Here is a 16,051-nt window from a genome sequence, read left to right on the forward strand (position 1 = left end):
AGCGTTTCACACCACAATCACTCAGGGTTGTTTATGGTAATGATCTTTCGGAGCTATTTCTATACTATTTTTTATCTAGAGCCAAAAGTGCTTTATTCATGCCCTTTCCACTCCGTACGTGTTGTCTCTCTCTCTCCCTCGACTAAAAACGTAAAGCGCCACATTAAAAGCTGAAGATGAAGTGGTTATTTTAATAACAACAGTAGCAGAAACATGGTGAGCAGCAAAACAGATACTGTACTTTTGCTAAAACACTGCAGAAAACGAGAATGCAGCTAATAGAATTATTTTCATCTATCATATAGATGACTAACCATTTAACTAAACTAGACAAGATAATGTTTTGTCTTTAGACATTTTCTTTTCTTTTTTTCATTCATTTAGCATTATTAATCAGCAAATGAGCATATGTTTAATATGTTACATACTGCTTTGCCATTAACAAATATCCATTCCTTCCGGGGTTTGTCTACATTTATTTCCTTACATTTGTGTTGGAGTTCATATTAAATTGCTAAAGGCTCTCTTTGAAATTTAATTTTAAAATCCTATGATAATGTTGTGACATGTTTCCCGTTTGTTTGTGCTGTGTTGCAGCTATTTCAGGAAATGGGCCAGCTTTATGATGAAATTAATATCTGCCGAAGATTCGAAGATGGCTTTAAGGTCCTAGTACCCAAAGTGCTTAGATTGACTCAAAGGAAATCTCCCCTTGCAGATCTGGCTTTGGAGGAAAGAGAGGCTGCCCTCACCGAAGATGTCCCTGGTAAGTGACTCACTGATCAGCCATGGTCACCCCTAGTGTTGTGGAGCAATTTAAGCTTAATTTCTTTTCTATTTGTCTTCAGACAAGATAAGGTCTAACTAACCAAAATACACTGTACATACACTGTACATTCACAGGAATCCAGACGACACGAAGAAACTGACGAAATCCACTTCCTTTGTTCAAATTTTCAGGGATTGATTTCAGAGCTGCAATCCTGCTGTTGCCGATCCTGTTCAGGGAGAAAAATGACATTCTCGTCATACTTGGGGAGGTGTGTAATTTGCATATACTTTTCTTTTTTTTTTACATTACTTCCCACAGAGACTGGGAGAATTATATGCATCCCTTGAATGTCTTATTTCATAATACAAAGTTTCTAGCTATCAATGCTGGGCCTTGGTGTGGACATGGGGGGCTGCAAAGCTAAATATGGCTAAAAATGCATGCATGAATTCTTTTTTTTTATGTGTTGAATTTTATTTAAAAGTTCCTGTCTCCAGACAAGTACAAACTGAAAACTGAGTGACTGAAAGAGGACAACAACATAGACTTTAGGCAAGAGTGCAGAAAAAACACACATGACTGAGCCTCTGACATGGAAGATTACTGTGGGAGAAGGTGACTTTCACAAGCATCTAAGCTTTGTCTAGCTACTTTGTCTAGGAAGTGATTAGCAAACTCAGATTTATATGTATATTTTTTTATATCACACATGGAAATGTACGTAATATATATGATGGTTAAAGTGCCCATATTATGAAAAAATCACTTTTTTCTGGGATTTGGGGTGTTATTTTGTGTCTCTGGTGCTTCCACACACATACAAACTTTGAAAAAAATCCATCCGTGCTGTTCTGAGTGAGATACGGTTTCTGAATGTGTCCTGCCTTCAGTCTCCTGGTGAGCTGTTCAAAATCGGCCCGCATTGTGACGTCACAATCCGAAACGAGCTGGCTAACCGCAACCGTTAGCTCGTAGTGTTAGCGTTAGCCTTAATCTACAAAAGAACTACATGTGCGCCCTCATTTAGAAGTCTCCCAAGCTAATCCTGCCTTGTAACTGACCGAAGTTGGAGAAACAGGCTTTCTTTTACTTCTATGGACCTAGCTAGCTGACATGATCTACATCTGAGCTACTGAGCATGTGCGAGTGCAATCAAAGATAGTACAGAAGTACCACTGCAACATTAACAGAAGACAGACAATATAATATAAGTTGCACTATATTTTCCTCAAGTGTAATGGCTGCCGACATTAAAGGTACAATATGTAAGAATTTTGCATTAAAATATCCCATAATCTCAAGGCCAGTGTTATATATTTTGTTAAGTTGATTACTTACAATATCCCAAATGTTTCCAACTATTTTTAAATCGTGAGAAAATTGCGATTTTAACCAAGGAAAAGGGGCGTTAGAGCAGGGGGGAGCTGGGAGTAGCCAGTCAATTGCGTCATATCCGCGTTACCCTCGGTTTCCGCTCGTACTGCGTGGAGTCCTGGACAAATGCGGAAGTTGTAGTTGTAGCGTCTATCAAGCTACAAACTTTAGCTTGTTTCTTGCAGTCGTTATGGAACACAATTATTATTTACTGATTGCAGCTGGTTCTGTCGACAAAGCATGCTTAATTTTATTTTTTCCAAATGTAGCATTCGGTAATAGTTATGTTTATGTAAGGGAAGTATTATTGCTTTAGATTTGTGTTTAGTTTATTGACATTGTTTATCACGTCTGGTGTTTATGGCCATGTAAATAAATATAGCATGTGTTATACATAAAGATTAATCAGTATTTTGGCAAATGATGTGGGTATGTTCGAATGTACTTTTACAACAATTGTTTAGAACACGTAAAACTGTGCAGCGTTATCACAACAATGAATTCGACATACAGTAACATCTATGATAACCAATTTAGTTTTAAACCTTACTTTTCTTGCGGTTAATTCATTTTAATGAAGTGTGATGAGGTTCAAGAGTCAGGAAGGAAGAAGACAGGGGTCGGCGTGACTGGGACTCGTACTTTATAAAAAAAAAAATAAAAAAAAAAAGCTCGGATCCACCGGTTCTCTTTCTCTGCGTCCAATTTTCTCTCCAGTCTCTCTCTCGTTCCAGCACGCGGTCTCACTCTGTAGCTAAAAGAGGTCTCACTCTGTAGCTAAAACAGAAACCAGGTGAAAAGAGGATCTGCAGCAGTGAGAGAGAGCTGTGCAGTACAACAAAAATATGGTGTTTTTTTGAAAATTAAACCATGTAAACCTATTCTGGTACAACCTTAAAATACAGTTATGAATCTGAAAAGGAGCATAATATGGGCGCTTTAAGGTCTTTACTTACCGTAGACGTTTTTTTTTAGTGTGTGTGTGTATGTATGTGTGTATATATATTAACAGTTGTTTTTTTGTTGTTGATTAAAAACACAGGAATGTTTGTGGTAGATTTCTGCATTTTAACTACTTTATGATCTCTTGCAGGATTAGCCACCATCGCCATATCCTACTGTACAACTCGATGCTGTCGCTGACTGGAGGAGTGTGCTGACTCAAAGGGTCCCTGCAGTGGTCAAACTGGATGGGCAGTCAGTCTGCAGGGCGCTTGGTTTGGAGGAAGGTGTTATTGCTGCTTTTTGTGCTTACTTCATCTACAACGTGGTATATCCATCTCGCCTGAAGAACACCTTGATTTTCATTCAGCGATATGTTCTAAAAATGTCTGAGGTTGGTGATAAGCCTCTACCTGTTAGTGTGACCAGGGTAATCAACATTTTAGCTTGATCAACAACCGCAATGCCTACACCATTCAGCTGTCCGAAATGCTCTCGAAGAGCCTCACATTGGTGAAGTTAATCCAGCACATCGGACTTGTTCATGCACATGAGCAGAGGTGTAGTGGTAAAAAAAGAGGTAGGTAAACTATAAATTCTGGTGGACCACAACGTGGTCACCCGGTAAGGTGGGCCACTGTCTACCGGTGTATGTGTATCCTGATGACATCGCTATAGGCTATCATTTGATGGTACTACCAAGGGTATCACTGATTGTTCCCTCATCATAGGTCACACAATCACTATTCAGTTCATACATTAATCTAAGTTCTTGTTAAAGAGACTCGAGAAGGAATAGGTGAAATCTATAAAGTTTACTAAAAGACAAAACAGAGAGAACAAAAATATTTAAGAGAGATAGATGCTTGTATCCAGGGCTTCCAATGCAGTGCACTTGTACATAATGATTAGGGATTCAGGATAATTTTCATAGTCGATTAATCTGTTTAATATTTTCTGGATTAATCGATTAGTTGTTTGGTCTATAATATGTCAGAAAAATGTGGATCAGTGTTTCCCAAAAGCTCAGGATGACGTCCTTAAATGTCTCGTTTTGTCCACAACTCAAAGATATTCAGTTTACTGTCACAGAGGAGAGAAGACACTAGAACATATTCACATTTAACAAGCTGGAATCAAATAATTTTTTACTTTTGTCTTAAAAAAATGACTCATCAATTATCAAAATAGTTGTCGATTGCAGTTTTTTCCAATTGCTAATGTAGCAGGTGCAGATTAACGACAGAAGGATGATGAATCTGGTGCCACATATTTTAATTTAAAGAAAACTCAGTTTATGTAATTAACAGAAGACAGACAATATAATATAAGTTGCACTATATTTTCCTCAAGTGTAATGGCTGCCGACATTAAAGGTACAATATGTAAGAATTTTGCATTAAAATATCCCATAATCTCAAGGCCAGTGTTATATATTTTGTTAAGTTGATTACTTACAATATCCCAAATGTTTCCAACTATTTTTAAATCGTGAGAAAATTGCGATTTTAACCAAGGAAACGGGGCGTTAGAGCAGGGGTGAGCTGGGAGTCGCCAGTCAATTGCGTCATATCCGCGTTACCCTCGGTTTCCGCTCGTACTGCGTGGAGTCCTGGACAAATGCGGAAGTTGTAGTTGTAGCGTCTATCAAGCTACAAACTTTAGCTTGTTTCTTGCAGTCGTTATGGAACACAATTATTCTTTACCGATTGCAGCTGGTTCTGTCGACAAAGCATGCTTAATTTTATTTTTTCCAAATGTAGCATTATGTAAGGGAAGTATTATTGCTTTAGATTTGTGTTTAGTTTATTGACATTGTTTATCACGTCTGGTGTTTATGGCCATGTAAATAAATATAGCATGTGTTATACATAAAGATTAATCAGTATTTTGGCAAATGATGTGGGTATGTTCGAATGTACTTTTACAACAATTGTTTAGAACACGTAAAACTGCGCAGCGTTATCACAACAATGAATTCGACATACAGTAACATCTATGATAACCAATTTAGTTTTAAACCTTACTTTTCTTGCGGTTAATTCATTTTAATGAAGTGTGATGAGGTTCAAGAGTCAGGAAGGAAGAAGACAGGGGTCGGCGTGACTGGGACTCGTACTTTATAAAAATAAAAATAAAATAAAAAGCTCGGATCCACCGGTTCTCTTTCTCTGCGTCCAATTTTCTCTCCAGTCTCTCTCTCGTTCCAGCGCGCGGCTTATAAGCGGTCTCTCCACGCCAATCACTGCAATAAGACACAGGTGTTCGTCATTTGCACTTGACCTACTTGCGGGACGCTCGTCTCTTCTCTCTCCCATTACAGACCGCGCTGAACCACGCCCCCCTCGCCACAAAAAGCATGTCATTATAAAAATATAACTTAACCTCATCCATGAACATGATTTTTCGATTCCCGTCTGACTGATTTACATCCACGGTGGAGTTTAAAACGACAGTTCCCATCGTTCCACGCTCCTTCACATCGTCATCAAGCTACGCCGTTGTTGTTGTTGTTTGGAATGTAGCGCCCTCTAGCGGCAAAAAATGATTGCATATTGTACCTTTAACAGACGATTTAGCAAAACTAAAAAAAACAATAAAACCAAAAATGTTCCATTTGAACACAAAATACACGCCATCATTACAGCTGCCTCAGTTACATAAACATTCTCTTTCACGCGCACGGCGCTCTCTGCTCAATGTTTCGCTCCGTGTTTGCGCTGCGCGTTCTGCTCTGTCATTAACGGCCCAAATGCTCGAATCATGTACCGATCGGCGATCACGCACTGGAAAAGCAAAGTCCGCTCAAATAACGTGAAATTTTGAGGTGGATAAACGCAATGTAGAGGTGGATAAACGCACTTTGGAGGTGGGTAAAACCCTATTTCCGAATTGTGGGAGGTGCGCAAATGGCGTTTACGTGCGTTTAGCCTCCACTACATCCCTGCACATGAGCCACATTTTACCATAACGTGTGGCCTTAACAACTGTCAATCAACATTTTCTAAATATGAGTCCTTCCGACGACATATTTACAGGAAGCATAAAGACATTATAGCCAGACGAGCCACTGCTCATGATATCCAGGAAACAGTAGTGGGCGAGGAGGAGCAGGGGCCCAGTGATGCTGTCAATCCTCCTGAACCTCCTGAGATGAATGAACGGTTAGTGCAGTTTAGAGAGAATCTTTTTGGCTTTATTCTGAAATCGAGGGAAAAAAACCACCTTCCTCAGACTGTTCAACAAGAAATACTGGATGCCGTACATTTTTTGTTTGACTTCTTTAAAGCAAACTATGATGCATTTCTAAAATATCATCTTGAAAAAAATGGCTTCAATGTGGAATCTTGTCCTGAACTTTATGAAGTTCTGCAGTGTTCTGACTTTTTTTCAGAGGCATCAAAACTTGTTAGGTCTCCGCATATGTTGAAAAACTACTGCAAATCCAACCTTGAAATGACTGAACCTGTAGACTACGCACTGAGAGACCTAAATGGTTGTAAAGTTGGAAGCTACTCTTATGTACCCATTTGTGATGTACTTCAGAAATACTGCTCTCATGAAGATGTTTGGGATTCTATGCAGAGAGAGCGAAACTGTGAAAGAGATGAACATGTTCTAACTGATTATAGAGACGGATTTTATTTCAGGAACCACAAGGTATTTGCAGATAATCCAGATGCTCTAATGTTACACCTATATGAGGATGAATTTGAGGTGTGTAATTCTGGGTTCTAAACGCAACAAGCACAAACTTTGTGCATTCTACTACACTGTTGGAAACGTAGGTTCAAAGTACTGCTCACAGTTAAAACATATCCATCTAGCTTTGCTTGTCCGTTACGTTCACGTAAAAAAGTTTGGTTTAGATGTAATTTTGAAGCCATTACTTGATGACCTTAAGAAACTGTCATCAGAGGGACTTAATATCATTGTTAATGGCATGGAGAAACATGTTTTTGGAGCTGTAGCTGCAATATTGGGAGACAATCTGTCATCTCACATGATAGGTGGATTTGCCATGTCTTTTGGTGCTGGTCGAATCTGTAGATACTGCATGGCTACTCACTCTGAGATGAAAAAGAACTTCAGTGAATCTGATTTTGTTTTAAGAAATGTTGATGTACAGAGATACCATTTAGAATGTGTAAAACAAAATCCAGAAAACAAAGGAATGTATGGAGTTTGTGGTGGATGTGTATTTGACCAGTTAGATTACTTTGACGTCACAGCATCTCTTCCTCCAGATGTCATGCATGATTTATTGGAGGGTGTAGCACCGTTGGTATTGAGGCTTGTTGTATGTAAAGCTCATCAAGAAAAACATATAACCATACAAGAACTAAATGATGAACTAAGAAAGATGTCCATTGGACACAATGATAAGACAAATAAGCCTGTGGCTTTCTCAGAAAATATTTTACATGGATCCAGTGTTGTTGGATCTGCTTCACAGAAATGGTGTTTATTCCGCCTACTTCCTTTCTTGATGGCACACAGGGTACCTGAAGGCTGCAGTTACTGGCAGATCTATTTATTGTGTCGTGAAATTGCCGACATTGTAATGGCACCGGTTGTAAAAAAAGAGTCCCTTCTTCTTCTTGACCAATTAGTTTCTGAGTTTTTGTGTGGCATAGAAAAAGAGTTTGGAAATGTGATAACTCCAAAATGTCATTACTTGATCCATTATTCTCATCTAATGTTGTCCTATGGTCCTTTACGGTCTTTGTGGTGCATGAGATTTGAAGGGAAACATCAGTGTTAACACACTGTTACAGTCTCTTCCTTCAGCTCTTAGGCATTCCATAACTGTTAGTGAGCAGTACAAACATGTCAATTTTCAGGACATTACACTCAACCGAGTAACAGAGATTGTGATTAACAGTGTTAAATACTGTGTGGGAGATGTCTTTGTTGTGGGTCATTTGCACTGTGGAAAAATACCTTTGTTTTTTCAGGTCAAATATGTTCTAAACATACACACAGATTGGGCGTTATGTGGAAAACTATTAATTCCTCTTTCTTTCTGTCATCACTATTACGCCTACTTGGTGAAATATGAACAGGACTGGACTGTCCTTGACCCCTTTGAGGTGATGGATTTTCATGCTTTGGATACATACTCTGTCGATGATAAACTGTTTGTTAGTATGCAGCATTTATGTTAAGCTGTGTTGGGAGGGTTGTAGAGCGTTGTGGATGAGCTCAAAGCTTGTGTTTTTTTAATCCAGAACACATCAAGTGTCATGTAGTTTATCCGTTAAGTGACTCTCTTTACTTTGGTGTGGTGTGCTAAAGTGTTTTGCTTGGTCTTTGATAGTAAACTTATGTTTTTCTGCACTATATTGCTGTTCTTATTAGTGATGTTCATGAAATTGAAAGAAGGGAAAGATAAATGGTTCCATTGTATTTATTCCCTGCCATGCATCTATTCTCTGATATCGCTGTTCATTTTGTTTTTGGAGTGGCAGTATGAAGTTGTCAGTTGGTCAATGAAATGCTTCTTAAAAAATGTATTTAATTTTTTTTAATGTTTTTTATATCAGACATGACATCCTAAACATTGTGGCATTTTATTTTGGGATGTTACATTGTATGGTTGTGAGATGAATTATTGAATCTGTGAATTAAACTGTTTTCCATTTAAGGACTAAAATAAATGTCTAAAATTCAGTTAGTTGTTGTTTGCCTTTATTTTCTTTCACTCCTTAAGGAATAAAAATGAACTTTTTTGCCACCTAAAGGTACAAAATGGCTTTTTCACTGGGGTGGTACCTTAATGGGACAAAATTTTACCTTTTTCCAGAGGTACTTTATTGTGCCTTTGTCTAAGGTACATTATTGATCCTCAAAGGTACAGTATTGGCCCTTAGAAGGTACAAACAAGTAAGGTACAAATTTGCTCCTCTGACTCAAGGTACAATAATGTACCTTTGAGGGTACCACCCCAGTGACAAGCTTTTGTTCCTTAAAGGTACCGTTTTGTACTTTTTTTTTTCTGAGAGTGTGGATCTAAATGTCCAGTTTCAAAAAATGTATTTGTTGGACCATAGTTGTCACGCTTTGGCTGCATGAGGCACGTTCAGGAAGACGGATCAGGATTAAACAGTATTTATTCACAAACAAGACACGTGCCAAACTTAGCAACTGTGTTGAAGAGAACTGACAAGGGAGAACTGAAACTGGGGATACTATACACACAGACAAATGAGGAGACTAAGTGACAACAGGTGCACACGGTGAGTGATGATGTCTGTGATGAGGATGATGACAGGTAACAAGTAAAACCGACTAACAAGGAAGAAGGCAAAACAAAGTCCAAGACAGGTGTCACCGTGACAGTACGTCCCCTCCAGGAAGGCGCGGCCTCGTGCCGTAACGAGATAGATGAAGGCGGGGAGGTGGGGGCTTGGGAGGAGGAGGAGCAGGCGAAGGGCTGGAAACAGGAGTGGGCGAAGGATTGGAGAAGGCAGGCAGATAACCAGGCGAAGAAGGGCTTGGCAGAGAGGTGATAGGTCCAGAGGGAAGGATCCTGATCCATGGTGGAGCTGATGAACGGAGGAGCCATGGAGGCTGAAGGGCTGAGGACTTCAGGGCGGCGAGTGATGGAGGCTGAACCGGTGGGAGAGGATGTCAGGGTGGAGACGGAAGACTGACGGGCCATGGTGAAACTGAGAATTCAGAGGGACATGGGGAAACCGATGGCTCTGGTGACTGAGGTGAAGGCGGGGACTCAGAAGGGCGTGGTGGAGACAGAGAACCTAGGAGGAGCTGAAGGGAATGAGGAGTCCAATGGAGCCGGGAGGACGAAGGGATGAGGTGGAGCCAGAGGAGTGCAGTCCAGAGGTGAGGGCAGGTTGACGAACAACCATTGCGCATCCGGGGGGATGAGGGAGCCTTTGTTCAGAGTTCTGGAAGACGAGGACTGGAGTCACTTCCGGACTCAAGGTGAAGACGGAAGTCATTTCCGAACTTGGGGTGAAGGCTAGGGACCGAGGCGTAGTGGCGGCCATATTGACTGAGGGCTCAGGAGGCGTGGCGGCAGCCATCTTGACTCAGGAGGCATTGTGGTGGCCATCTTGACTGAGGGCTCAGGAGTCGTGGCGGTGGCCATCTTGGGATGAATCTCTGGAACGCCGGCAGCCATCTTGGCTGAGGGTTCTGAAACGGCAGCGGCAGTCTTTAAGAAAGAAAACAGTCTTTAAGACGCCATCTGCCTAGTCAACATGGTGTGAAATCTCAAGGAACCTCTCGACATATTTCTCGAGCAATTGGCCATCCTGGGAACAGGTTACGAGCCGATCTGCGGGATTCAGCAGGGTACAGATAATGCCCATGTTCTCCTTTATTCAGTCAGTCTATAATTTCCAACTTTTTTGGGAAAGGTCAGTTCTTTTGTAACGCTTTGGCTGCGTTAGGCATGTTCAGGAATACGAAGACGGATCAGGATTAAACAGTATTTATTCATGCACAAGACACGTACCAAACTTAGCAACTGTGTTGACGAGAACCGACAAGGGAGAACTGAAACTGGGGAGACTATATACACAGACAAATGAGGAGACTAAGTGACATCAGGTGCACACGGAGAATGATGATGTCTGTGATGAGGATGATGATAGGTAACAGGTGAAACTGATTAACAAGGAAACACATAATGCACAAACAAAGAAGGCAAAACAAAGTCACTGTGACAATAGTCACTTTTTCATGTCTTTCAGTCAGAGTTTGTACATATAAAGGCAGAAAGAAAGACACAATTGTTAAACTTATTTAACTTAGTTCTCTTTCGAAGTAGACATTTGACACAAAAGATGCCCAAAATCTTTAAGATATTAAGTTAAACTTATTTGGCTTGCTGTCCCCTGATAAGGGGCTTGTTGAAGCAGCTTCAACTCGAGCTCTCATATACCCCCCACAGTGGCTAAACGTAGAATATGATTACGAAGAACAAGGTACTCAAGATGAAGGTGGAGTATGGGGAGGCGGAGAGATGCTGGAACAGCTGATGCTAGAGAGAGGTAAGCAGCTGCTTATATACTCTGGCTGTTGAGTTAAAGATTAGATGGGCTCGCTCCTAACCTAACTTACATTTTAAGAACTTTATACAGTTCAGCCGTTTATCAATGGACTACTCCCAGCAAGGGGAACAAATGGGTTTTCACGATTGCTTGGGCTTAATACATGGCTCAATCTGAATGGCATAGCTGCTTACCACATTCCTTTGGTTGGAATGTCTTTGGGGAGAAACCCTTTGGTATCTCGTTTCCTCCATAGTACTCTGAGGCTGAGGCTGAGGCCTGCAGCTCATACCAGGGTGCCGACATGGGATCTGGCCATTCTCCTGCAAGGCCTGTCCCTGGATCCCATTCGAGCCTACCGAGGAGGTTCCGGACAAGTTTTTGACCTTAAAAGCGTTGTTCTTCTTGGTATCACTTCTCTTAAAAGAATCAGAGATTTGCAAGCCTTGTCGGTTTCTCCTTCATGCTTGGAATTTGCACCTGGCATGCTCACGATCTTCTGTCCTCCTCATGATCTGGACCAGGAAAAGAATAACCTGCCTTGCCCAGTCAGGGCACTAGATACTTATGCAAGGGGTCCCAACAAGGGGTCCCCAGCATTTAAGCAGAGAATGAGCAAGTGGGTAGTCGAGGCTATCTCACTGGCTTATTAGTCGGTTGGACAACCCTTCCCTATGGCGGTCGGTTTCCACTGTACTAGGAGTATGGCGGCCTCTAAGGCCCTTGTATCAAGAGTTGCTCTCCAGGATGTTTGTGATGCGGCAGGGTGGTCCTCACCATACACATTTGTAAGGTTCTACTCTTTGAACCTGGACTCTACACCAGGGTCCCAGGTGCTCTCGTCCTAGTACTACGAAGATTGTGCTGTTTGTTTTGGGCTTGCTTTATATTTTCCTGGTTCATGACGTCTGCCGCCTCTGATGTTTTGCCACAGCATTGGACTGATTTCACATGTGTTTCACAACGAAAGTAGACCGCATAACTCTGTCATACTAACATCCAACTTTTTCCAACCATTAATACATCAATTTCATACTTCCATACTCATTTAGTATTTGTTCTTATTTGTTGATACAATTATTTTTATTACACGTGTTTTCCTTGTGTTGATGATAGAGAAACAGGCTCTGTAAGTTACTGTCATCTCACAAATCCTTCAGATTGTTCAGCTGATAAATTCCCTCCAGTTTACATATTTCTTATTTAACAATCTTCCTTGATTGTCCTCTATTGTTAAGGGGAAACACCCTCACACTGACCTTAAGTGATGTATGACCAAAACTAACAATATTAATTTGGTGCCACTTACTGCTACATTGCGGTGGCCTGTGTGAGAAACTACTACACAACTCATCCTCTTCCATTTCCTTTTTCCCTCTCTTTTCAGACATAACTTTGTACGTATGATGTACCCTCTCTGTACATCATACATAGTTTCATCTCCAAAAGCATACCCTCTATGGCTGATGTTTACTGAGTGACCATTAGCAAGCATGCAGTGTAAAGTGAAGATATTTTTAAGGTTATTCATTTCCCCATTTCTCCAAGCCAAGAATCAATCAATTAGCAAGCACCATCGCACAGCTGCAGGTGATATGTGCATAAAAAAAAAAAGAGTAGGTCAAAAAATCGACAAAAAACAAGGAACTCCCGCACACTATCAGCACTTGCAATTGAGTATCAAAATTTCATTAGCAACGTTTCGGTCTTATGACATCAGGCAAGCCAAGAATAAAATGTTCAAGATACATGGATGGGAATTTGCTCCCTAAAGAAATCTCTGCGAAATCTGTTGACCTCATCTCCAGCCAAGCAACAGAAGCATTTTATAAAACAACAGTCCTTAAACTGAGCCCAGACACAATGTTTAGCAGTGCACACAGAGCCTGGTCTGTATTAACAATAAGGTACAACAGGAATTTTTGTCAGGTATTATATTTGCAGGTCCTACATGTTACACAATGCGTGCAGAGATATATTTAAAGTTTATGTAACAACCATTTACTTTTAACTATAATAATATAATGTATAATAAGTAATTAAATGAGACTGTGTTTTCATGTTTTATTGTTTGCTTTTCCAGCCTGAAGGATGAACAAATCTACTGGTTTGGATCTGGTATTTTCATCATATGAATCGCTGGGTCCAAGGAAATATGTATTGACTATTTTTATTTTCCTAGTTTACACAGTTGCAACCTTTGCAAACATATGTATAATGCTTGTTATCTACTTAGAATCAAGTCTCCATAAGCCAATGTATTTATTTTTGTTCAACCTGATGTGCAGTGGACTACTCGGAAGCAGTGCTGTTTGGCCAAAAGTTCTTTCAAATCTCCTAACTGATTGGCACACTAGTTCGTATGAGGGGTGTCTTCTCCAAGTCTATTTGCTTAGTATTTATGGTGCTTGCACTTATTCTACTTTGACAGTAATGGCCTATGATAGGTATGTATCCATTTGCAAGCCATTACAGTACCATATTATCATGAATCCCATTAAAATTAAAATGTTGCTTATGTTAAGCAACTTAGTTCCTGTTTTCTCAATAGCTGGTCAAATATATTTGACATCAAGAATTCCCTTATGCAGCCGTACTCTTAATAAGCTATTTTGTGATAACCTTTCAATCATTAACATATCATGTAATACGAGTAGTCTTGGCTTTTTAAGCAATGTGTATGGTTTATTAATAATAGTGTGTTTATCTGTGCTCCCTACATGTCTTATATTGCTGTCTTATGTTAAAATACTTTCTGTTAGTTTAAAAGTGTCAAAAAATGGTCAAAACAAGGCACTTGGAACATGCCTTCCTCATTTGATAATCTTCATAAACTTTTCAATTGCCACGTTTTTTTCTGTTATATATAACAGATTTACTGTGCTTATATCTAGTGAGATGAATGTCTTCATATCAGTCCAAATAACACTTTTGCCACCACTTTTGCATCCAGTAATATATGGTGTTAGAACCAAAGAGATCAGAAAATGTACTGTTAAAATAACCCAGAGATTGTGTGCATCAACAATCTGTTATTATACTTCAATACTAAAAGTACCTAAAATATTTGCAATTTCATGATCTTTATGTACATTATGTGTTAAATTATATGTAAAGCTATAGACAACCAAAGATATGATTAAAAGCAAATACTATTGTACAATGTTTTGTCTACTTTCAGATTTTATACAGTAAGATACAAAGGTCTGATCCTACTAGTGGAGCAACCTCTAATGTTCATTCTTTTTAAATATACTACAGTGTTTTTCATTATAGATTATATTATCATCATAACGATCTGAAGGAAAATTAGATTTTCACAATTTTCTAGTGTTTAGTGTGTGTCCTTGACAGCAGGGCTCAAGCCCTGGCATGGACGCTAAACCATTTGAGAATGTTCCAAGTATCATGTGATTCACTTCAAGAACATCTGACCTTTGTACAGTGCAGTTCGTGTTCTGGATAACACTTTTTTTCAGGTTTAAAGTTGGTAAAATCCTAATGTGTTCAGAAAATGTCAATGAGGTCTTAGACATTTGAACCCACTGCAAGCTCATTTAATTTCATCCACAAAAACGTTAGGGTTATCTAAATATGTTTTCACTTGTGCACACATGTAAATGTAGTAAAGGCTGTTGCCTAAAAGCTGGTTAATTCATAACTTTACCTGTTCATTTTTGTACTGACACTCATTTCACTATAGGCTACAATGTCATGTGTGATAATTTTAATGACATAAAAAAATGCACAATTATTTCTAATTTGTTGCGTCATGTAAAAATACCCCATATTTCAAAAATCTTGCCAAACAAATGTCCTGATTTAATGGTGATTTGTCACCATCTAGTGTTATATTTGGGTTGGTTTGGGTTGTTCTTTTGTTCCACAATGATGAACAAAGAGACTTTTAAATCAGACCCAAACTTTATTTCTTTCCTTAGCAAATGTGTTCTTATTTTAGGATTGAAGGCTCTTTACTGTAGATTAAGCTTTAAAATTTAGCAGCCTACCTCAGCTCTTAGTTCTTATTGACAGCACATAATAAAGTAAACAATTCCAAATATCTTTATAATATTACCTGTTTATAGCTTAATAGCTGGCATATTTGAGATTCAGTTAATGGCTTTTTTTTTTCTTTTTACAAACCAAATACATTTACTCTCACAGAATATGAGATACTGTACTTATTTAAACTTTCATTATGCAGACCTGAAATTCATATGACTTGTTTTGGTAAATGCAATAGCATCACCTTGTCCACATGGTGGACCACTTGTATAAGGAATACTAGCCTACAACAATTGCTGAAAGTAATACTATTGTGTACTTGAAAAAAAAAAAGCTTTGTGTTTTCAAATTTAGGTTATAAAGATAAAATGTGAGCTCACAAAATATCAAAAATACAGTGCTGTCCCAAAAGGAATTTGTTAATAAATAAAAGACAACAAATATAGTGTCCGGTGTATGTTTTAGCTATAACATTGCTGTTTAAATTTTTTATTTCATCTTGCCGCTTTAATAGAAATTATGTTTCATTATGACACTGACACAGTTTAGTGTGTGTGTGTGTGTGTGTGTGTGTGTGTGTGTGTGTGTGTGTGTGTGTGTGTGTGTGTGTGTGTGTAATACATGGCACTTTATGATTACTTCATGACACTCACAAACAGTAAGAATGAATTGCTTTTTACATTTATTTTAATTCTCAATTTTATTGAGATTTACTTTTTTAGACTCCTATTATCGTGGTTATTAATCACGCTTAGGGAGCCTGTCATCTTCAAGTATTGATAAAACAAGCCAATGCACACATTGGCGTGCGAGCTTTGTATCAACGCTCCGCCCCGCAGCACGGTTATAAATACGGAAGTGGATGCACGCACCACTTGTCTTTCGCTTCGGAGCAAGTGTGACGGTGCTTCTTGAAGTCTCTCCCGGTGCTTGT

General features: G+C 39.3%; 1 protein-coding gene across 1 annotated transcript; it reads left to right on the forward strand.

The window, feature by feature from the left end:
- Positions 1–13,326: 13,326 nt before the first annotated feature.
- Positions 13,327–15,491, forward strand: LOC309506575 (olfactory receptor 2K2-like; the record flags this gene model as incomplete). The annotated part of the gene is made up of 2 exons (XM_082180417.1): positions 13,327–14,098; positions 15,472–15,491. The coding sequence occupies 2 exons, from the start codon at positions 13,327–13,329 to the stop codon at positions 15,489–15,491; spliced, it is 792 nt and encodes a 263-aa protein (XP_082036543.1).
- Positions 15,492–16,051: the final 560 nt, after the last annotated feature.

The sequence above is a fragment of the Leuciscus leuciscus genome, assembly GCF_965113295.1.
Source record: "Leuciscus leuciscus genome assembly, chromosome: 9".
Lineage (NCBI taxonomy): Eukaryota > Metazoa > Chordata > Actinopteri > Cypriniformes > Leuciscidae > Leuciscus > Leuciscus leuciscus.